Raw genomic sequence first — 24,265 nt, 5'->3', positions numbered from 1 at the left:
GGGGGCGAAGCCAAGGTGTGTGTGTGTGTGGGGGGGGGGGGGGAGGAGGGTTCAACCCCCCGTCCGAATTTTTTAGTTTTGCTTGCGTATATATACACGCACACATACAAACGCACGCACGAACATACACAAAGTATGGTTGAACCCCCCCCCCCCCCGAAAGAAATTTCTGGCTACGCCCCTGCTGCCGCGCGTCGATGTAAACGTTTGGCGTCGGCTGCAGAAAGAGCGGAGGTCCCTCTGCGAAAACAGCGCGGAGTGGACGCTCCGGCGTGCCGCGCGGCGGTTTCTTGGTGCTATTTTTCACAGCAGAAGTCGTCAGAGAGATAGGCAACCACACAGATAAGTATGCGGAGATGCATATTTTCGAAAAGCCAACGTACAGTGAGAGGGACAGGTCTTGGAGGTAGGTTACTGAAGAGGAGATGCGCCAGTTCGTCAGAATTCTGGTGTACATGGGAATCGTTCAAATGCCGTGCCTGCATTGCTGTTGGCGTCGACAACACATATTTACAGGCCTTCGTCCACCGTCAGTGACCCCACGGAAAAGGTTCAAGGCGTTGTTTGCCTTCCTGAGTGTCTCTGATGCGGAGAAGACGACCGTCGCATCCCACTAGAAGCTTCACCACGTGTCTTCTCTATTGCAACACATGAACGATTCTTCCGCGCTACTTTTTTAAGCGCGTCGGAACTTTTCCGTGGGTGAGAAAATGGTATAATTGAAAGGTCGGTATATGGTATTCGGCCGTATATAGGGGACAAAGTCGTCAAATGAAGGTAGAAATTTTGGCTTTTTGCAGATTCGGAACGAGCTACACTGTTCATTTCAACGAATACACAGGAAGGAGCTTCGGGGTTTCCGCACCATCCACAAAAATGGAAAAATGCCGGCACTGCAAACTATGCTAGGAAACATGTGCAGCCAGCCTTTGTTTCACCGCGTCGAGAAACTGCATTGCGCTGTGGAATGATAGGCACCAGTGCCTATACTTTTGCATGTATGTAAGTAACCTTTGCAGCTTATGTTTCCATTATTGTTCTACGAGGGCTTCGCGTTCAAAACTTTTATTTTCATTTTTTAAAACGTTTAACCTGTGCAGAGTAGCATTACTGTTTTGATATTTTTTTTCTGTTTGATGAGTTTATTTTATGATTTTTATAACATTCAAAACAAATATGTTGTTTGAATTAATACTGTTAGAAAGACCAATTCTTCTTCTATCATTTGATGCCCTACACTTTAGCATCAATTAACTTCCGTGGCAGGAAAAAATATTTCCTAGACCACCCAAAAACGACCGATTTTTCCGCGGTCACGAAAGTGTTAAGAAGCACGTGGGTGTGGCCTCTAGTCAAGGGCTCCACTGGCCTCATCAGCCCGCCTTGCCTGGTTGAGGAGCGCCACTTGGGCGTCCTTGGGAGACCTTGCTCGCCAGCACAAATGAAATATAGGTGGACATCAGTTGAATGCAAAAGTATGCAATTACGTTCGCTAAAAGAAGTCTGGAAAACGTTACGACACTCGTTCATATTGTATAGTTGAAGAAAATCTCCTTGAAAATCTTGGTTGCTGTTTATAAACTTCAGTTTGGCTATGCCGTCGAGCAATTAGATAGATAAATGACTTTACTGAACACCGAGGGAGGAGAGCCGGGTTTTACCGCGATCCCCCTGCAGGCCGCTCCCACGTTGGAACAGCCAGGGAGTACTTGCCCGCGGCATCATGGGCCCCTTGTATTGCCCGAAGCTGACGGTGACGATCCGTGCTTTTGATGGCGGAATAAAAGCATTGTCTTGGAATGATTTGCGCCTTGAGTCGCTTGGGTATGTGAGGGCAATACGTCCCACATCATGCGCTTAAATGTACACACACGCCTACAGTCCGGGCAGTCAGGAGATATACCCATATAAATCGAAACGTTCGTTGGGCAGGGTTAAACACCTGTCTGTAGAAGTCTGAACGTGATTTCTTGTCCTCTGGTAAGATGCGAATGGGTTGGAGGAAAGATCCTACGACCCAGACGATAATGTGAAGTGACCTCGTTGAATGTAGCTAGAACGTCCCGCGACCCTCTAGCAGCCGCGCCCCCATCCAGAGGATCGGCCCCGGGCGGGGCGGAGCGGTTCAACGAGCTAGGGCCGTGAAGCCCTGCGCGGAAGGCAAGTCCTCGCGCCCGGGCGTGGGCCAATTCGTTGGAGTTGGGGATGCCGCCGATCGTGGAGCCTATATGGGCCGGGAACCAAATGATCTCGTGTGGATTGCTGGTCCTACGTCTGAGAATCCTAGCAACGAGTGGTGAGACCCTGCCATAGGCAAAGGCACTAACCGCCGACCGTGAATCAGAAAAGACATGAAAACGGGGGGAATCCAGAATCCCTAGTGCGATGGATACCTGTTCAGCTATTGCCGGGGAGGTTGCCTCGATAGAGCATGGCGACATTAATGTACAGTACAGTCCACTGTTAAAGGGAACACTCCAATGAGCACCTTTTATTTTGCTGGCCCTCTAACAGCAAGTGGACAGGGAAACATTGTTCATGCACTGCACGAGTCTGTCAAAAAGAGGCAGAACTGTCAACCACTAGTAGTGTTATGCAAATCTAAGCCACTATGTTTTTGCAAAAGAGCGAAATCCAAACATTCCCTGCACGCAAGTGTTCCCTTTAACGGTGGACCCGTATGTACCTCGCTCAGAGACCGCGACGGCCACATAACGATTCCTATCCGCACGCGCAGCGTCCGTGAAGGTCGACGTTACCGACTTTGTACCTGCTCCAAAATTTGATTGGCTCTAGCCCTTCTCTTCGGGATGTTAAACTGAGGGCGCCTATGCCTAGGATGAACCACGAGTACCTCTCTAACGGCGTCAACCAAATCAGTATTTTTACCTGATCGCTGTTTAGGACGATCCTAGCTGCAACACCAATGTACTTGTTGTACATGTAGCCACGTCTGCGGCTGATATCTGAAAATTGAACAGACATCGATTTTCTGTTCTTCTGTTTTCAGACATTGCTATTTAAGCACGGCGTCACTTTTACGAAGCCTCACTGAAGTGGCGGAGCTGAATAATCGAAATGCTAATCAGGGAACATTTACACTTGCCACCTGAGCATTTAGACTTTTCGAGCATGTAACATGCTTTTGTTGCAGAGGTCCATCCGTGGAAACCTATATGCGCTGTGGCAATTGAAAGAAAGAAATACTGTCACGTGGTCGTGACGTCGACGAAGGCAGCAGTCGGCGTTTGCAGGATGAAAGTGTTTATTTGGCCGAACTTGTGGCCGGAAAATGAGAACTAGAACTACAGCAATACACGCTGTACAATGATAGCGGCGAACAGGGCGTCGTCCGTCGATCAACTGACAAGCGGTCAAGTGCGTCGGTTTTTATACAGGTGCTATGGAACTTTCCAGCGATATCGCTGGTGGCGGCGTTATCGCTCGATAAAGCTGGAACATTCGCGTGCGGCGCGAAATCTTAACAAAACCATCTACTACAATCGAGAAGTCTCTCGAACACTGCTTCGCGGGCAGCGTCGAGCGTTGATAACCGCCCTTGCTGGTCAAACCCAAAAACATCAAAATAGGACAAGAAGTGGGCGTGGCATTGCCCCCCTCTGAAAAAAGCATCGTCCCGATGCTTGTGAAAGAACAAAGAAGAGAGAAAAAAAAACACAAGTGCATACATAAATAAATTACAATAACAAAGGTAAAAGTAGAGTCCCCAGATTCGCTAACGTGCAAAAAACGGCTTAAGACGCACGACATGGACGACTTCAGGTCGTGCGCGGCGTCGCTGGGAGTTCGTAATGCCGTCCGGGATGACCTCGTAGTCAAGAGCGCCGAGACGTCGAAGAACCTTGTAGGGTCCGAAGTATCGTCGAAGAAGCTTCTCGCTCAGTCCGCGTCGTCGTATTGGCGTCCAGACCCAGACACGGTCGCCGGGCTGGTACTCGACGAAGCGTCGTCGAAGATTGTAGCGACGGCTGTCGGTGTGCTGCTGGGTCTTGATGCGCAGGCGGGCCAGCTGTCGAGCTTCTTCGGCACGTTGTAAGTAAGCGGCGGCGTCGAGGTTTTCTTCGTCGGTGACATTCGGTAGCATGGCGTCCAGTGTCGTCGCCGGGCTCCTTCCGTAAACCAACTTGTACGGCGTCATCTGCGTCGTTTCTTGGACGGCCGTGTTGTAAGCGAAGGTCACGTACGGAAGGACGGCGTCCCACGTCTTGTGCTCAACGTCGACGTACATGGCGAGCATGTCGGCGATGGTCTTATTTAGACGCTCGGTGAGGCCATTGGTCTGCGGGTGGTAGGCGGTGGTGCGGCGGTGGCTCGTCTCGCTGTATTTTAAGATCGCCTGAGTTAGGTCCGCTGTAAAGGCGGTACCTCTGTCTGTGATGAGGACCTCTGGGGCGCCATGACGCAAGACGATGTTCTCCACGAAGAACTTGGCTACCTCGGCGGCACTGCCTTTGGGCAAGGCCTTTGTCTCGGCGTAGCGGGTGAGGTAGTCAGTTGCTACGACGATCCACTTGTTGCCGGAAGTCGACGTCGGGAACGGCCCCAGTAGGTCCATCCCGATTTGCTGGAACGGCCGGTGAGGTGGTTCGATTGGCTGCAGAAGTCCCGCTGGCCTAGTCGGCGGTGTCTTCCGTCGCTGGCAATCTCGGCAAGTCTTAACGTAGTGGGCGACGTCGGCAGGAAGGCGTGGCCAGTAGTATTTTTCCTGTATCCTCGCGAGCGTGCGGGAAAAGCCGAGGTGGCCAGCCGTCGGGTCGTCGTGCAGGGCCTGCAGAACCTCTGGTCGCAGTGCCGAAGGTACAACAATGAGGTAGTCGGCCCGGGCCGGAGAGAAGTTCTTCTTTACGAGGACGTCGTTTTTCAAGAGAAATGACGCCAATCCCCTCCTGAATACTTTTGGAACAACGGCGGTCCTGCCCTTGAGGTATTCCACAAGGTCCCTGAGTTCCGGGTCGGCTTGCTGTCGTTCAGCGAAGTCGTCGGCACTTATGGCTCCCAAGAAGCAGTCATCATCGTGGTCGTCCTGCGGCGGTGCGTCAACGGGGGCACGAGACAAGCAGTCGGCGTCGGAGTGTTTTCTTCCGGACTTGTAAACGACGGTAATGTCGAATTCTTGGAGTCTTAGGCTCCACCGTGCGAGGCGACCTGAAGGGTCCTTCAAGTTGGCTAGCCAACACAAGGCGTGGTGGTCGCTCACAACTTTGAAGGGCCGGCCGTAGATGTAGGGGCGAAACTTCGATGTAGCCCAGATGATGGCCAGACACTCCTTTTCTGTTGTGGAATAGTTGATTTCTGCCTTTGATAGCGACCGGCTAGCATAACTGATGACCCTTTCCAATCCGTCGGTCTTCTGCACAAGGACGGCGCCGAGTCCTACGCTGCTTGCGTCGGTGTGGATTTCCGTATCGGCGTTCTCGTCGAAATGCGCAAGTATCGGAGGCGTCTGCAGGCGTCGTTTCAATTCTTGAAATGCCTGAACTTGCGACGTTTCCCACCTGAATTCGACGTCGTCCTTCGTGAGTTGCGTCAGTGGCTCGGCGATCCGTGAAAATTCCTTGACGAAACGTCTGTAATAGGCGCACAAGCCGAGAAAACGGCGTACGGCCTTCTTGTCGGTGGGCGTCGGGAAGTCAGCGATGGCAGCTGTTTTCCGCGGGTCCGGGCGAACACCATCCTTGCTGATCACATGACCCAAGAACAAGAGCTCCTCGTACGCGAAGCGGCACTTTTCGGGCTTCAAAGTGAGTCCGGAGGTCTTGATTGCTTGAAGTACAGCTTCAAGGCGCCGAAGGTGTTCGTCGAAGTTTGAGGAAAACACTACGACGTCGTCCAAGTACACGAGGCACGTCTGCCACTTCAAGCCGGCCAGTACTGTATCCATAACCCGTTGAAAAGTCGCAGGTGCCGAGCAAAGACCAAAAGGCATGACCTTGAACTCAAACAGGCCGTCTGGCGTTATAAAGGCAGTCTTTTCTCGGTCTCTCTCGTCGACTTCTATTTGCCAGTAACCGGTCTTGAGGTCCATCGACGAAAAGTACTTTGCGTTGTGTAATCGATCCAGGGTGTCGTCTATCCGGGGAAGGGGATACACGTCCTTCTTCGTGACTTTGTTCAGGCGACGATAATCGACGCAAAAACGAAGAGTCCCATCCTTCTTCTTCACTAGCACCACGGGGGATGCCCACGGACTCTTCGACGGCTGGATGATGTCGTCGCATAGCATTTCGTCGACCTGTTTCTTCACGGCCTCCCGTTCCCGCGTCGAAACCCGGTAGGGACTCTGACGGAGTGGTCGAGCATTTTCTTCTGTTATAATGCGGTGCTTAGCAAGGGGCGTTTGTCGGACCCGCGATGACGACGAGAAACAGTCCTTGTATTGCAGGAGCAGGGTTTTGAGCTTATCTTGCTTGACCTTCGGAAGGCTCGGGTTGACGTCAAAATCCCGTTCGGGACCTCTATTCGTCGAAGCAGGTTCGACAGCATCGAAGAGGGCGAAAGCATCGCTGGCGGCTACACATTCGTCGATGTAGGCAACCGTCGTACCCATGTTGAGGTGCCTATATTCGTGGCTGAAGTTTGTCAGCAGTACCTTTGCTTTACCGTCATGCAGCTCGGCGATACCTCTTGCGACGCAAATTTGACGATTCAGGAGTAGTTGCTGATCGCCGTCGATTACGCATTCAAGGTTCACAGGTTTTTCGGTGCCGACGGAAATAATGACGCTGGAGCGTGGCGGAACGGTCACCTGCTCTTCTATCACATTTAGTGCATGGTTCCCTGGCGTCGCGTGGGGCGGGAGCGCTTTTTCTGAGGTTAGTGTTATCGACTCAAACCTCAGGTCGATAACGGCGCCGTGGTCACTTAGGAAGTCCATTCCGAGTATCACATCCCTGGAGCAGTTTTGTAGGATTACAAAGCTCGCAGGATAAGTGCAGTTATTGATGGTGACTCTCGCCGTGCAGACACCAATCGGCGTTATCAGGTGGCCTCCAGCTGTCCGGATTTCTGGTCCACTCCAAGCGGTCTTTACTTTCTTCAGCTTGGTGGCGAATGGCCCACTGACGACGGAATAGTCGGCTCCGGTGTCGACGAGAGCTGTGACGCTGTGGCCGTCGATAAGAACATCGAGGTCGCTTGTTCGTCGTCTTGCGTTGCGGTTAGGTCGTGGCGTCGGATCACGGCTTCGTCGATTTGTCCCGCTGTTTCGACGTTGCGTCGTCAGGTTTTCTTCGGGCCGCGAAGTTTCGTCGTGAGGGCTCCGTCCGGTTTGCGTCGTGTTCTGAAGGTCTCGTCGCGTTGTCGTCGTCGGCGGCCGCGGAGGATCTTCGGCAGTTCGTCGTACAGCAACCGCACCTCCATCGGTTGCTGCCCTTAGTTTCCCGGATACGGGCTAGGCGACCGGCCCCGGTTTGGGCCAGTGTACTGCCGGCGGTGCGGTGACATGTAGCGGCCGGGCGACGGCGAGCGGGAAGGTCGTCGTTCTTCCCACTGTGTTCCGGTGAGGAAATCGTCGATGTCGCGAGGCCGTTCGCCTGGCTGCGGGCGCGGCGCGTTGACGGCGAATCCCCGTAGCCCCATCTGTCGATACTGGCATCGGCGGTATGTGTGGCCGGCTTCCCCGCAGTGATAGCAGAGCGGTCGGTTGTCAGGGGCACGCCAAACGTCGGTCTTTCGGGGGACGCAGCGTTGTCCTGTCGGCGGGCGGTATGGCGTCGGTGGTGGTGGCGGCGGTGCCTGGCGGCGGAACTGCTGCGGCGGCGCGGCGTCTTGACGTGGGCGAGGAGGGGGGGCGTTGCGTCGGGCTGCAGCAGCATAGCTCATGGCTTCCGGCTGAGCCTGCGGTGCTTCGGGAATTCCAAGCGATTGCCGGACTTCCTCGCGGACAACGTCGGCGATTGAATCCACTTGATGCTGCGGCGAAGGTAACAGTTTGCGCAGCTCCTCCCGCACAATCGCTCTGATGGTGTCACGCAGGTCATCAGGCTGCAGCGCCTGAACCTCCCCGTAGGTCGTCGTAGGAATGCGGCGGTTGTACTGCCTAGTGCGGATTTCTAGTGCCTTTTCGATTGTGGTGGCCTCCGAAAGGAATTCCGAGACCGTCTTCGGCGGGTTGCGCACAAGTCCGGCGAAGAGTTCTTCCTTCACTCCCTGCATCAGGAAGCGAACTTTCTTTTCTTCGGACATGGCTGGATCGGCATGGCGGAATAGGCGAGTCATTTCTTCGGTGTACAGTCCGACGTTCTCATTGGGGAGCTGTACACGGGTCTCGAGAAGGGTTTCAGCCCTTTCTTTCCGGATGACGCTCGTGAAGGTGTTGAGAAATCCGGTGCGGAAGAGGTCCCATGATGTTAGCGTGGACTCTCGATTCTCGAACCAGGTCCTTGCGCCATCTTCAAGGGCGAAGTAGACATGGCGTAGCTTCTCGTCGCAGTCCCAGTTGTTGAACGTGGAGACTCGGTCGTATGCCTCCAGCCAGCTTTCTGGATCCTCGCATGGTGATCCGCGGAATGTCGGCGGCTCCCTCGGTTGATGCATGACGACCGTTGTAGGTGGCAGGGGGTCTGTCATCGTCTCGGCGGTAGATGTGACGGTTTTCGGCTGCCTGGCGTTTTCGGGAAGGAGCCCGTAGTCTGGTTGTAGTCCCTTCTGCCGGCGGCTGGTTCGAGGATCCGGGTTGACCTTAGAGTCGTCTTCTTCGCGGCTTGGGCTTGGGTCAGCGCTCCGCGGTGGCGTCCGGATCATGAAGCAGCACCTCCACCAGATGTCACGTGGTCGTGACGTCGACGAAGGCAGCAGTCGGCGTTTGCAGGATGAAAGTGTTTATTTGGCCGAACTTGTGGCCGGAAAATGAGAACTAGAACTACAGCAATACACGCTGTACAATGATAGCGGCGAACAGGGCGTCGTCCGTCGATCAACTGACAAGCGGTCAAGTGCGTCGGTTTTTATACAGGTGCTATGGAACTTTCCAGCGATATCGCTGGTGGCGGCGTTATCGCTCGATAAAGCTGGAACATTCGCGTGCGGCGCGAAATCTTAACAAAACCATCTACTACAATCGAGAAGTCTCTCGAACACTGCTTCGCGGGCAGCGTCGAGCGTTGATAACCGCCCTTGCTGGTCAAACCCAAAAACATCAAAATAGGACAAGAAGTGGGCGTGGCAATACGATCAAATGAAAAAAAAAATAAACGAACGAGCACAACATATGAAAAGGTAATTTCGTTTACGAACACAGTATAACCTTAATGAGTGGCGTTGACGTCACTTCGCAGTGTGATGATTTCGCACTGGAAATGATATAGCTGGACGACTGCTTTTGATCGAGGCGTTGTAGCCTTGCCGCTTGTCAACAAATGGCGTTGAACTTTCGGAAATTTAAAGAAACTGCTCAGGCGTGTCGCGCTAGTGGTGAGCAGTTTGCTCGTCACAATGCTGGCTGCATCCTAACAAAAACACGCTAAAACAAAATTGTCTACAGGAGGCTTTATTGGCATTGAACTGCAGGTTATGTACATTACTATAGCTTTATCACATAAATTCTATCTGATTAACCAGCGATCGGTTTAGGCTCATTGTCAGCTTTTTCAAAGCCGGTGCGCCAATTCATTCCCGACCGTACCGCAGCATTGGTTCATCTGCGTCTAGCATCTAACATGTCGCCAAGTAGAAAAAAAAGCAGTATCGCAATGTGTTCCCTTGCTTCCTTCCTTTTCAGTCTTTGTATATCCTTGCAGAAAGCGCACTAAGCTTGGAAGCTAGTACACGCGCGTGATTGATATTTTCGCCCGTGGGACAACCATAGATACACAAGAGGAAGGAACCAACATTACGTGTTCAACGCGATAACACAAGCGCATTCGCGGGGTCCTGCACGCCTATCGGTAGATTTTTCTCAGGCGCTAGACTTCCTTCGCTGGAAATTTGTGTTAGGGTGCTATTTTCGCTATCAGAATGCGTCACGCGCACAGTTCACTTCTAAGGTTTCGAAAGATGCAACATCGATGACCGTGTTTCAGAAGCGAGAATGTCCTTTCCCGCAGTGTTCTAATCGATAGAAAGTAGTCGCCAGCACACACACTCACGCCCACAGATGATCTCGTTGCGTTCATGAGTACTTCTAGTCCACGTTTCGCACACACCGTTGTTGCTGGCGTCAAGCCTTCTCCAACGCGATTCAGTTCACACGTACGTAACTATAAAGCACTGGGCAGGGTTATGGATGCATCATTTGCTTCGACTCGAAGAAGGAAATCTTTGCACCCTTCTCGGTGATGGCGTAGTGGGAAGGTGCGAAGCAACTTGATTTCTAAGTTGCGTCGTACATATGTCCGTAGTGGCGTAGGAGAAGCATCCGGACGTTTTAAACACATGTGCTCTCTTTCGTAGCGACCAAGAGTTGCACGCAGACACAGGTGACGTATGGTCTTTGGATGTCGTCAGTACATTTGCTGCATGCGTATTGGACGTTTTCGAAGCTCTGCCGTGTACGGCGTTTGAAGTCTCGCCTGGGAATAAGTGCCTCTTTAGCGTAGCAAGTTCAGTGTCTCAGACGCACAGGGGTTGGTTTCTGCGAACGACATCTCACTTCACGTTGGGAGCACGAGGATCTGGAATATGCTCTGGTTTCTCGATGTGCTTCTGATACTGTTGTCGCTTGTATCACTTCTCTGACGGCTTCACCGAGTGTTTGATGCCTAAAAAAAAAAAGAAGAAATGGAATTATGCCAAAGAAAACAGAAACGTACCGCGCAAGATACAATAAGCGCGTGAAGAAAGACCGAGGACAGTGACCCTATTTCAGCCATCCCCCCCCCCCTTTTTTTTGTTTAGCACGTTACTGTTTTTTTCTGCATGAGACAACTACTCTGCAACAGCATATCTATGGAAAATCCTGCTTCATCTTTAAAACAAGCATAAAAACAACAAAATATTTGAGGAAAGGACGACGAGGAACCGTGAAAGAAGAATCCATGCCTTTCTTGTCATTAATTGAAATATTGAAAACACAAGTAATGTTTATTCATTCTCCTAAGGGACACAGTTATACTCTTTACACATGCGAATCTAAGGGCAAGTCTGATCACAGTAGTATAATTGACTGGTTTAATACAAGGAGGCACGTTGATGCACGTACAAAGACACAAACTATAGTTTGTGTCTTTGTAATTATAGTTTCCGAAAGGCGAAAGTGCAAAGTTGGTCTCTGCGCATGCCTCACAAATCGGCCCCTTACTTATCGTTGCTGCCGGTACAGCGCCTCCGCCAGGGGGTGCAGCTGTCCTGCGGACGTCACCATAAGAGGCTGTGCCATCTGGTAGTGCGTTGCGTAAGCCCGATGCTGCTGCTGCTGCTGCTGCTGCTGATGCCACGTCATCGAAGCTGCACTGCGCGCCACCAACGTCCTTGCCTTCTGCGCAGGCGAAGACGTCTGCGTAGCCGACGTTGGCGTCGTCGTTACTGTGACGCAGTTAGCGGTGCGGACACCACTGGTGTAATGGGAAACGTGAGCCGCCGGCTGGAACTGGTGGAGATGAGTGTTGTAGTCCGGCGTGCGGTGCTTCCTGAGCCATGGGGCGCTGGTGAGGGCGTTGCGCTGCGCTTCGGGGCTCAGGTCTGGCAGGAAGAGCGCTTGCGGAGCGTGACCAGCCAGCTCGGCAGGGTAGTAGATGATGCGCGGCAAGCCCCACTGCAGCGGTGCGCCCATGCCGCCGGGCCACTGCGAGCGCATGAAATGTGCGTTATGACCAAGGCACGCGTCGACCTATGTAGCAATGAAGGGGCATTGCTAGTACGGATAGTGGGGATATAGAGGTCTGCACTGATAAGTTATTGATGTTTACTACAATACGGGCGGGTTAAAAGAAACGAAGGGGGTGAAGTGCAAACCCCTCCATATCCCCGACACTTGTTGATGCGCAAAACGGTTCCCCCAATACACGGTGGTGAGGGCTACGTCCTTTAATGACTGCATGCACAAGTTTGATGCGTTTGTGGTTCTTGAACACACTACGAACACGTTAAATATTTACCATTTCTCGTGTCAGTATTTTAGGATTTGCGAATTTCACACGTGGAGTTAAAAAAAAAAAAGAAGAGAGCTCACCCTGAGATTCACGATATACACGCATTTAGTGTGACCGTATTCATTAAGACAAAAAAGCACAAACTGTCTCCGCTTGCCGTCCGCCATAATCATCGCATTCCGTCCACTAGAAAGATGGACGGACGTACTAAATAACTCGATGTCGATTTACGGGCTTCTTTTTTTTAGACCCCCCCCCCCTTTTTTTTTAGTTCGGCACAAAACGCAGCATCCCAGCAAGCCTCCACTACTACTCACGTCGTAAACAGCGGCTGTTCCGGCCCCGCCTTCAACAGACGGACGTGCCACTTGCTGGATAGGGACGGGCTGGAAGTGACCACCACCCGCAGGGATGAAGTACGCGATGGGCTCCTGGGTACAGGGTGGTTTCTGCACGCCCGTAGGATGCGGCTGCGTGGGCACGGGACGAGCGATGTATGATGACGACGACGTCAATCGCAGACCTGCGGTGGTGTGACCCGCGTTCGAATACGTCGGCTGCAAGAAAAAGAAAGGATGAGCATTAAGGCGAGTGAAAAATAAGTACGTCAACTTATGTCGTCTATTTCGTCAAGCGCACATGGTGAAATGTATAAGAAAAATATATGAAGTAAACGTAATTTGTCTCGAACATCACGAGGCCTTTTTTTTTCTGGACCTTGGCTTTGCCCTTACGCCATAGGGGGAGGTTGGCAGGTTCAACCCCTCTCCCCGCATTACCCTGGAATTTTCATGTTTAGATGCGTATGTATACACGCATATGTGCAAACACAAACACGCAAACAGAAATAAAGGCAGGGAGTCTTCACTGCACTACGTGTCATAATGTGGCGAAGACATAATACGAAGTAGCACGCACAGCGCCAGGATTATCGCGAGCTTCGCAATGAGCTTCCGCGCGGCTGCGCAGATGGTTATTTCGTGTTCAATAACAGCGCTCATCTTAGCTGTTAAATTCTGTTCGCAGTAGGACAGGCGGGTGTCACGAGCAGCGTAATATACGCAATACTAAAATGCTGTATACAAAATGAGTGTTACCTTTTCATTGAGTTTCATTGTCCCAGCGGCCTATTTTGTCTATATTACAACTGAAACATAATTTTACTTTAAATGGTTATTATTTAAAAAAATTGGGATATAACGCATTCTCCAAAAATATTCAAAAGCCAGGAAATTCGTTCGTTGGGCCATCTTCCTAGTGGACTTAAAGATATTGTATTTTTTGTTAAACACACACACACACACGCACACGCACACACACACACACACACACACACACACACACACACACACACACACACACACACACACACACACACATATATATATATATATATATATATATATATATATATATATATATATATATATATATATATATATACATGAGAAAGACACATGGATAAATAGTAAAGAGATAAGAGATAGGTGTATGCGTAGTGAAAGGAATGGAAAGACAACAGAAGCATCCAGCAAACAGGTAGAGACAGAGTTTAATACTGAAAATAATCGGTGAGCATCGGCGCTCTTGGAAAGCAGGATAGCAAAGCAGGAGAAGGCAGATTTACAGATGCTGGAACCACAGGCTTCTGAAGGTTACTCGGGTTTATAGGACGCTGTTTCTTCAACCTGCGAAATTTAAAATGTAGGTGCATGAAGAATTTGATCACTTTTCTTAGATCGAAGCTGTATACGGCTAGGCGAAAGCAAAATTAACCCGTCCTATGTGCGGAAGAAACTCCTAGCGCGCATGTACTACAGAAGTTGGGCAAGTCCCACTGCTCACCACTGGCCCAGTATAAGTGGAGAACGGAACACACGGGTGGCAAACAAATTACGATTTGTGAACAGACGAAACCAATAACTGAGAAAGACTTCTTACGCAATTATTGGTTGCGTCTGAACGATCGGAATTAACCCAGTGACAGACACCGGAACCGCACATTCTAACTTCAATTGTTAGCCACCTGTACGGAGGGCTTGGGAGGTTATATTTTTTTATTTGCTCTTTCAGTATAAAACAGAAAAGACACGAATGCGTGGAGAACGTTGCGGCTGCCGCGCAGAAAGCGCACAATTTGTTTCCCTAAAATGACTAGAAATGTCGGGGCTGTTAGAAAGAGAGAGTGTGAGACAGCAACGTCGTCTTCGTCCTTGCGCTGGACCAAGAGCATTCGCACTGCTTCTGACAAAGAACATTACGGAGAAGCAGCTCACGGGATCCATTGTCGTTGCCACTGGCACAGACGCACGGTAATATAAACTGTACCGTTTCAGATGTATAACTGACCCGGTTTGTGTTTTCAACAGTGGACGGGGAGAGGACCACCGCTGTAGCTCAACTGGTAAATATCGGACGCGTTATTCGAAGGTTGCAGGTTCGGTCCCTGCCAAGTTATCTTTTCGTCCACTTTACTTTCTTCACATTTATATCCTCATTACTACAAATAACATCCCCTATACTTTCCTTGGCATTACGTCTGTTAGTTCTAATTAATGTTGTGTCTAACATAGAAAAACGAGCCCTTAATAGTATTGTGCCTTCGTTCAGGCATGTAATCAAGGAACACAGGGCAGACCTTTCAAAAGGCGAGCACTCATCGTAATCCTCAGCCTATTCAATGCCCATTGCAGGAAGAAGGCCTTTCCTAACGATCTCCAACTCATCATATCCTGAGTCAACCGATATCATGTTAGTTCTGCGAACTTTTTAATTTGATTACCGCACCTATCTCTCTGACGTTCTATTAGTGTGAGGTATGCTGTCCAATAACTGCAGTAATCGTTTCTCGTACGCCAAAGAATGTTCTGTATCATTTTAACAACAATGTACAGTGTGCGGGCGCAGGAAGCCATGTATGCAAAGAGAGAGCAATGCGGGCGCTCAGTTCATGCCGGATTCTTGCTCTTGACACTATGCTTCGTTTATACTACATGCAATGGTGACATTCGTTATGGTTTCAATAGGAGCTTGAAAAAGAAAGTGCAGAAAAGCAGCAAGAATAAAAATGCTATATGCCCCCCCCCCCCTTACCCCCCTAACCCACATCAGCTGCAAATAATAAATTCTAACGATGTAATTGCAAACACATTTCACCACAAATTTCGTAGTTTTCAACTATATCAGTGCGCGAATCCGGTTGCACTTACCCTAAACGCCGTGCCGTCTCTCCCGTCTCGACGGTGATCATCACTACCACCGCAAGTGACGCTGGCAGATGTAGTCGGAGGCGCTAACGGAGACGGAAAGCCGGCGCCGTCGTACGCATTGGTGCTGGATGGTATGTCAGCGACTAAGGCGGATATCTTTTGCAGCGGCGTCGGCGCACCAAACGGCGGTGACGGTGGCTGTGTCATTGGTTCAGGGGGCAGAGGCTGGTCCGGCGAAGAGCATTGACGCGTTGAAGCCGCGTCTGTCGGCGGAGCCTTGTCAGCATCAACCGCTGCTTGCCCGCTCGACGGTTGAGTCGCTTCCGCATCCATCACGGGGGGCGTCTCTTTCTGCGGTGGTTGGCACGACGTCGGCAAAAGCGGAGACAGGCGTGACGGAGAGAGCTGCGGAAGCGGGCTCGAGCTGTTGTGGTATCGCATGGACGGCGACAAGGCATCTTCGCTCAGGTATCCCGAGGAAAAGCTGAAGCTTGACTTGGGACTATCCAGCGTGCAGTAAAACTCTTGTTCGGCCCCATGCAGATCACCCTGGAGCTTGGTAATCCATCGTTCCCGCGCCTGGATGCGTCCGGGAGAAACATTGCCAGCGGGAATCGATGCACCAGCCTGTTCTTGAGTCGTTTTCTGGCTGTCCACCGCCTCCGATACGGCTCCTTCGCTCCCTTCCGACAGCATCCCAGGGGTCTTATCCTTCGCTTCAGTATCCTCAGAGGCAGAAGCGTGGTTGCTGCCGGCGGTAGAATCGCTGCATTCGTCAAGGACCTGGCAGAGGATGTCGGAATCACTCTCCTTCGTCGTTTCGATGTCACCGTCTGATCGGGACGTGCTTGTCTCTCGTCTTTCAGACTCCTCGTCCGGCTCGGTCGTCGCCTCACAAGCGATGTGTTCCCCACTCTCGACGAGACCTGTTCCTTCCTCACCCCTCTTCAAGGAAGTAGCCGAACGAAGAACCTCTTCGGCGGGCTCCGCGCTTGCCGTGGCATTCGAGTCACTGTCGTCGGGGCCACTGGAACCAGACGAACAGGGGTCTCTCGTTGCGTGCCGCACGTTGACAGGAACGAAGTGGAGAGGAGGCACGGAACGACACCTCGGAGGCATTGCGAGTGATGTCTGAAAGTAAGCATCTTGCCTTTTGTGGCTAGTGAATGGGCTGCTCGTCGCTATTGTGCCCAGGGGGATGGCACTCGGTGGAGGCGCCGTCTCTTGCGTCGCTCCGCCCTTCGCACCTTCAATGGATGTGTCAGTCGCTCGATGGTCAAGTTCAGCTTTACTGCCAATGCCGCTTATGCCGGATTCAGCGACGGTCCCTTCCTGAACTCGAACTAAACCTTCCGCTAGACTCTCATCTGAAGAAGTCGTGTCCGTGTCCTCCGCCTCGTGTATCGCATTCGCCGAAGGAGCACTTGAGTCCCGACTGCGGTCCGTGTCGGAATTAGACTCGTCGTCGCAGCCATCGAGGCCTTTTCGGCCCTCTTCTCCGTTAGCGGTGTCATTGCGTGGTTCATCCCCTTGGCCATTGCCCTCGACATTCGTACCACATTGCGATGTCGCTTCCGGTGATTCGACGATGGTGTACCCGCCGCTGTTCTCCGGTGAGCCTCCGAACCTCGCCAGCAGGTCGGTAGGATGGCTGTGCGTGCCGGCGATGTTGAGGTCGGGAAAGTAACCAGCCACCTCGCTGTTCGCCTCGAAGTCGCCGCTCAGGCGGCAGATGTCGTAGGTCAAATCGGCCGAATCCTGCGGAGCGTGCAGACGAAATATAAATAAGCACCATTGTATGCAGTTTACAAATACAAAGCGGCACCACGTTTTCATCTCGACTGCAGGCGTTTATTAATAGTTTGAAACGTACGAGGCAAACATAAAATTATGATCGTTGGGGTTTTACGTCTCAAAACCACGATATGATTACGAGGAACGCCGTAGTGAAGGGATCCAAAAATTTTGACCGTCTGGTTTTCTTTAACCTGCACCTAAATCAGTACACGGGCCTCTAGCATTTTGCCTCCAGCGATATGCGGCCGCAGCGGCCAGGATTTGACGCCGCGACCTTTTCGGCAGCATTCGATCACCGTAACCACTAGGTTACTGTGGCGGGTGCATATATAAAATAGTCTCCCTAACAAGTATGAGTGAAGTTAACGAGACTAACATTTTTCTTGTTATTCTGAAAATACCTATCATGATTCACGGTTACAAGTGCGGTTCACTGAAACAAGTGTGGCCCATTTCCAACGGCGCAACTGAGAAAATTTTTCTTTTCTGGATTTTCTTTTCTGGATTGTGCAGGCATGCAAAATGCCTTACAAAAGGTTCTATCTATGAACGATCGCGTGACTGTACCGAAGCTGCTTCCGGGAATGCCAATGACTCGGCGCCATGCTCGGGACGTACCAGGAAAAGTGCTGAAGGATATGACATCGCTTCACGGTTACATAAATGCCCACCAACTTAAGAGAATGCTTCCGCGTAACTAAATATAGAAGTTCGCGTGTGTGGCTTCCATACTGAGCGACGTTCAGCTTATTTCCTTCCCTTATTGATTTTCCCCATCATACATCAAGAAACGCGTGTGTGTGCGAATGCTAGTGCGCGCGCGTGCGCGTGTGTGTGAAAAACTCGGAAGATGTGAAAAAAGCTTCGCAGATGAGAAAGAGGTTTACTTAAATAGGTAGCGTATAAACCATGGACTTTGATTTTATTGCAAGAAACCGAAAACATTCTCATTACACAGGATTTTTTTGTCACTAAGAAGAGTAACATAATACGTATATTTGCACTGACCAGCATGGAGAAGGGCAGTGCACTATATGCTTAGCGTGGCATCAAATGTAGCTCGGCACTGGAATAGTTACTTGATGTTCAGCTTTACAAGGGTACTAGCACGAAAATTTTCAGCCTTTTTTTTCTTCAAATGAAAGGCCATGACACCAAGAACCTAGAAAACGTGCTGCTAAGAGTGAGTGCACGTTGAAAAAGTGATTACAATATATTCTTAAAAGCTAGTTTCGGTTCCTACTGTACCCTGATGATACAACAGCCATTTTGAATGTTTTTGGTGACGCACAAGCGGATATTTTGAATGTTTTGGTACCTGACGTCATCACAACAAGCCATACTGGCTGCTGCGTGCAGTCACCAGAATTGACACTGTAGCCCGGCGTCACGATAGTGTCGATGCCAGTAGGTGCGCTATGCGAAAATCGATTTCAGTGCGAAAATGAAATATCTTATCATCATTTACCGGGCTTCACATTTGCTAAGAACCATCTCTGTATTCAGGAGATTTGTATGTCAGAGTAAACTCAGCTTCGAAAATTGATGTCAGTACCCCTTTAACGTACGCACAGTGGATGCCTTGGCCCCGTTGACGAATGTACTGCGATAAGGTCTATCCCACAGCGTGCAGAATGCACACAGAACACGATTCGTTATGATATCTTTCGGCGTTTTTTCTGGGCTCATTCCAAAACCTTTGGTGGAGCCGTTATTAATGTAACGTTATCATGCGTACGACCATTCTCACCTCGAGAGCCTTGCGCGTGGCTCTTGAGAGGGCCTCGAGCGCGGGACTCTTGACGACCGGTCGCGTTCGGGAGGTCGCTTTCGACGTGGTCCGCCTTCCGGCTCGCGTCCTGGTCGCCTTGGGTGGTCTTCCTCTTCTGTTCCGCTTGACACGGGGCTCCGCGAAGTCCTCGTCGTCGACGTCATCGCCTTCAGACACGTTCTCCCGAACTCTGGGAGGGCTGCTCTTCCTTCGCGTCGCCGTCCTGCTTGCGCGCCGAGTCTTCACCATCGTGCGCTCGTCCACACGCTGGCCGCTGCCGTTTGGCCTCGGCTTTCTCGCGTGTTCGGGAACGTAGAGTCTCGAGGCAGGTGAGCACGCGGCGCCCGCACCGGAAGTGACGTCTCTGTCTCGACTACTTGAGCTTGAACTCCTACGTGATTGGCTCACTTTGGGAGATTGGCTTCCCTTCTTCTCTTCGTCGTTGTCGAAGCAGACTGTGTGCAGGGCATCCAGCATGACCACCCACAACCGGTAGCCCTTGGTGGCGATCTCTGCGATTAAGACGACGGGAATGACGATCAATTCATTTATTCAGAAAAAAGAAGCACCGAAGGTCACGGGTTATGAATGAAATAGATGAAAGTTTTTTATTGCGATAGCAATTATATGGACACTCTCGGCTGGTGTTTGCCGTCGCCGTCATGTCCCGGATATGTATATATGTATAAACAAAAGCGAGAAAGAAAAGTAAACCAGAAAAAAATATTCCGAAGCGCGCCACCGGGATTGGAACCTGCGACCCCTCGCTCTGCAGCGCGCTGCTTTAAACAACTCGGCCACGCGCCACCGATTGTTTAGCATAACAACGGCGAGCTATTTATATACACCATTTAAAGGGACACTAAAGAGCAAAACGATTTTTCTCGCATTAGTAAAGTAGTCTTCCACGATACCAAAAACACCACGCTTACTGCCAGAAGACGCTTAATAAGCGAGAAAACACGCAAAAAGAAAATACAGGTGGCGACGCCACCTTGGAATTCCCGCACCATTTGCCGTGACGTCACATATTTTTGACGGCGCCTGCTTGGGCCTACGTAGTTCCTAATCGGTTAAATCGAAGTAAAATGTCTTCTGAGGGGGCCAGAGACTTGACATAACGAGTTTGTGGAAATTTCGTCGAGCCAGTGGCGCCAAAATACGCTAAATGCTCTTTGAAACCTTTTACGTCACGAATTACAAAGCTCGGCGCGAAATTTAAAAACGAAACTTTTAACTTTGTTTTCTCCTCTAATAATAAACCTATGGTGGTGAAATAAACTACACAAGAGTTCTCCAAGCACACTTTATCAATCTGAACCAATTCATTGTTTCTCTTTAGTGTCCCTTTAACGCTAACTGCACGCAGAGCTCGGAGGTGCTCTAGTGTGTGTAGTAACACCCGCGAGATTGCCTGAAGGGCGCGCTTTAAAGCAACACTCCTACATTTTCCTTCAGTTTGAAAGCTGCCCTTGAGACGCGCTCTAAAAGGTCGCCCATTTGCCGAGTAAACAATGCGTCGAACGCCACCGCGCGGCAGGAGACCCGGATGGGTCATTCCACGCGCCACAGTTTTATAGGGACACTAAAGACAAATAACAGTTTATGTCAATGTATGACAACGTCTAAAACGGCAATACTATCAACAGCAGTGCCCTACTTACCGAGAAATTAGGCTAAATGTATCACACGATGAGCGCCACGAGCGGGACATTTTGGAAATGATCCCGATGACGTGCCAGAGTCCGACTACAATTAATCACTCGTTATCAAACTAGCTGCAATAAAAAGAGAACCTTCCGTGCATCAAGAGGCGTAATAAAATGCTGCTTGTTCGTTTCTGTTGCCATGGGGAACGGCGCACGTGGTTCAAAGGTTCCGTTTTCGCCGAACTGCGCTTCGCCCGGCGCCCTGCCGCGCTCACGCGGTCGCGTCTCAGTGGCAGTTTCCGTATCGCGTACTGCCTTGTGTGTTTTGCGCGCTCCTGAAAGTCGCTCTGACAGAACGTTCGACAAAATGCCGCATGCATGTGATGTTGCCGGATGCCCGAATGGTGCACGTCGCCAATGCACGCCGCCGCGCAGTAAAGGCGGGCAACGTTGGGCATGGCAACAGTGACGTGAGAAAGACCGCTTTCAGGCGGGTGATTCGAAGTGCGCTGATGCGATGCGGACCACTAAAACGTGATTTTATTTCAAAATAAGCACTTAATTCCTTGGCACAAAAGTAGCACTACGAGGTTTCTGGACCACTATTTCAACCTCTTTAGTGTCCCTTTAAAGACGTCTAAGAGCGTTGGGTTGTAGCACGCTACTCAAACACGAAGAAGTAACAACCGTCACAGTTGTTAGTTCGCGCTCGTCCTGTGTGTACCTGTGCGTTCTTTTCGAGTGTCCTTCTTTCTGTTTGAGCAGTGCGCTGCAAGTGTCGAGCTGTGACCGTTGTTAGTTCGTGGTCGTCCTGTGTGTGTTCTTTTCGTCAGTCTTTGCGCTCGAGCGGCACGTTGCAAGTATCGAGCTGCTTGCCGTTCTTCGTGTGACATTCTAATTTGTTGCTATCGCATTCATTGCTTCGCCGTTGCGGCGAAACTGTGAATCTTTTCTTTTTCAGTCTCTTACCTATTGATTTCTTGAATTATTTTACCTCTTTTACTTTATATTTACACGCGTGTCGTCCTTCTTTGTTTTTTTTTTTATTGTTGCATAGCGTTTATATTGCTTTATGTAATGCGTTTCACCCATTTCCCTTTATAATCGAGTGTGTGTCCAAACCCCTCGTGGGTATGAACCATTTACCCCTAGGTGACGAAACAAACAATATCAGAAGAGGTAGTAGATTAGGATATACAATGTATTGTTGTACGTTTGATGAGATTTGAAAATGGGGTGTGTAGATTGAGGTGGTGTACGTTGGCAATGCCTTAGTGATGCACAACTATCGATGGTATTATCGATACTATCGATAGCCGAGTCACTATCGAACTATCGATAGTGCTATTGATAGTAAATTCTATAGTACTATCGATAGTATAAAATCAACTGCGCGAACTAATTTCCGTACAAGCTTGCTTCTCCGATTGCGTGCTATATGGTGGAGCAGGAGTAGGATATGCTAACGAAAAGAAAGTTGACATGCTCTTATTCCTTCAACAGAATGCTGGGTTAACACATGATAATAAAGTTGAACTGTGCAGCTTTATAGAAAATGAAACCGTTACATGTGGTGGAACCGCACTGCCTCGAATCTATATATTGCATTTTGTGGCTTCAAAATAAACATATCACGAACTAAGTTTGTTATTTGTTAGATGTAACTGGTTACTTTTGAATATCTGTTTATGTACGTATATATTCCAGTATTTTGACAGCGGAAATAATTCATTTCTTTCGCCAAAAAATTGCTCATAGTTTAAGTGCACTGAGTATTGCTGATAGAAAGGTGTCCCAAATGTTTTAGCAGTATCGCCGGCCAGCAACAGCATAATCATTCACAGCACTATCGATAGTTAGTAATATTACCGATGGTACTATCGACTACACCATCGATAATACTATTGATAGTTTATCGATAGCAGTACTATCGATAGTTTCTTTACACTATCGATAGTTTTAAGAATACTATCGATGCTATCGATAGTCAATTTACCAATAGTTTTGCATCGCTACTATGCCTACGGAACGGTAAAAGGCACGTCTGCTGGAGGCAGGGGTGTCAATGTCCTTCTTCCAGTCAGCGATAGTCTGTCTGTCGATGGTTGCGTTAGCAAGGATTTTGTTAAAAATGCGCTTTTCTTTGCGTCATCAGAGCTGCATAATCGGACAGTTTGCAGAATCTATTTGTTGTGTATCGCTTGCTATTCATGCATTGGTATGCATACACATGACATCAATTAGTTATTTTGTTTCAGTGATTTGTAATTTTGTCGCTCTTTTAGTGTCCTTATTACTTTTCAGCTCTGTGTGTGGCCGTTCCATTGCCTGCGCACTCTCAATCCTATTTAACCCTGTTTGCACTAGAAATGTACTTGTACGTAATTGTAAATTACGTACAAGTACGTACGTACTTGTACGTAAGCGCATTCGTTGTAATAAGAAGCACTATATGACTATTCGGGAAGTTCAGAGCAGCGCATAGATCCAGGTTGCCCAAAGATTTGATGCAAGTACACGAACTAAGTATTATTACGTTCGGGACCTTCTGATCCTAAAGAGCGCACTAATCAGTAGCAGGGATACACTGGGAGAAGTCGCACGTACTTCTCGCCTAGCCTTGCATATAGTTCCACTCGTAAAATAGCACTGCGTGGCTCTCTTCAAATTATGACACTGCTTCCTGTATGTACGGCGCAAGATTTTTATTAAGCGCTGTGTTCACGACAATTCTTTTTATCTCGTTGACGTTATAGTTAAGATAATATAAAGCGACATCTTCGTATGGCGACATAATAACCGAGATGTGTTTTAGTCTTACCGCTTTCGAGGCCGTTGTAGAAAGCGCAGTTCTCGACCATTCTCTTGAAGTCGGCAATGAAGGCCTCTTTGCACGCGTAGGCGCCTTCCTCGACGCGTTCGGTGATCATGGTGAGATCCATCGGCTCCTGCAATGTCCGAGAAGACATAAGTGATCAGCGCGCTGAGAAAATAACCTTTTCACAATTGTAAAGCTAGCCTTCCTACGGTGCAGTTAGTTCAACTAATGACAGATATATAGTCACTTCTGCAAACAGCGTGTTCAAGCGCAGTTTGCTTGCGCTATGATGTGGAAAATGTAGACTGAGCCGTCTTGTTAAAAACACGAGTAATAGACAAGCCCCAGCACGTGCAGCAACAAACGACTTCCTCTCCATTTGAAGCGCGAAGATTGCCGCCATTAGTTGGGCGAATATACAACACAGGGAAGCGCACTCCAACCGTCGAAGTGCGCTTCTATTCGGTCTATTCGGAAGTGGCACGGATACCGATCTGTATATCCATCTGCGTCCACTATCAGGTTGCGGGTATTTACCTTGATGATGCTGAAGTACCCCGGACACATCGTCTCGTCCAGGGACATGGAGAACAGCCAGGCATCGTCGTGGCGTCTCACGGCATCAAGCACTGCACCGAAATAATTATGATCAAATTACACAGGATGCGAGATCACACAGGATGCTAGGTGTGTATATATCCTCAGTTCGTAGTGAAGCAAATGTTTTAACCAGGATTAGCTCGTCCTGCCTTTCGTGGATATTTGCTCTCTTATTGCTGAAACGCCCTCAGCTTGTCCGTATCTGTTAATGAAACTTTCTAAAGTCCGTTCTGATAGCGAACACAATCTGGCGCTGGTAAACTGGGGCAGCTTGAATATTGCAATTTTGTTCGTGAGTAAATATTCCCATGATTAAAGAGGTTTGCGAAAGTGATCAGTGATCAAGCTGGTAACATTCGCAACAGCGCAGCAGG

The 24,265-nt window shown here is 49.7% G+C and overlaps 1 protein-coding gene across 1 annotated transcript; it reads right to left on the bottom strand.

Moving 5' to 3' along the window:
- Window positions 1-11,257: 11,257 nt before the first annotated feature.
- LOC119381955 (uncharacterized) lies at window positions 11,258-23,412 on the bottom strand. The gene is made up of 5 exons (XM_037649704.2): window positions 23,295-23,412; window positions 18,804-19,336; window positions 15,257-17,014; window positions 12,365-12,604; window positions 11,258-11,740 (listed from the first exon to the last, which is right to left on the bottom strand). Exons 1-5 carry the CDS (start codon window positions 23,401-23,403, stop codon window positions 11,258-11,260), a joined length of 3,123 nt encoding a protein of 1,040 aa, XP_037505632.2. The 5' UTR covers window positions 23,404-23,412.
- Between the last annotated feature and the right edge of the window lie 853 nt (window positions 23,413-24,265).

Source organism: Rhipicephalus sanguineus, chromosome 2 (assembly GCF_013339695.2).
Source record: "Rhipicephalus sanguineus isolate Rsan-2018 chromosome 2, BIME_Rsan_1.4, whole genome shotgun sequence".
In the NCBI taxonomy this organism is placed as follows: Eukaryota; Metazoa; Arthropoda; class Arachnida; order Ixodida; family Ixodidae; genus Rhipicephalus; species Rhipicephalus sanguineus.
Note: the sequence above shows the minus strand (reverse complement) of the source record. Positions and strands in the feature narration are given on the sequence as shown.

What these genes read in the sequence shown, in the direction of transcription:
- LOC119381955 (XM_037649704.2), bottom strand. Translation starts at nt 23,403, where the DNA reads ATGATCACCGAACGCGTCGAGGAAGGCGCCTACGCGTGCAAAGAGGCC. An exon ending in GAGACGGCACGGCGTTTAGG is followed by an intron (nt 12,605 to 15,256) that starts GTAAGTGCAACC and finishes TTTTTCTTGCAG; the next exon opens with CCGACGTATTCGAACGCGGG. An exon ending in GAACAGCCGCTGTTTACGAC is followed by an intron (nt 11,741 to 12,364) that starts GTGAGTAGTAGT and finishes ATGCGCTCGCAG; the next exon opens with TGGCCCGGCGGCATGGGCGC.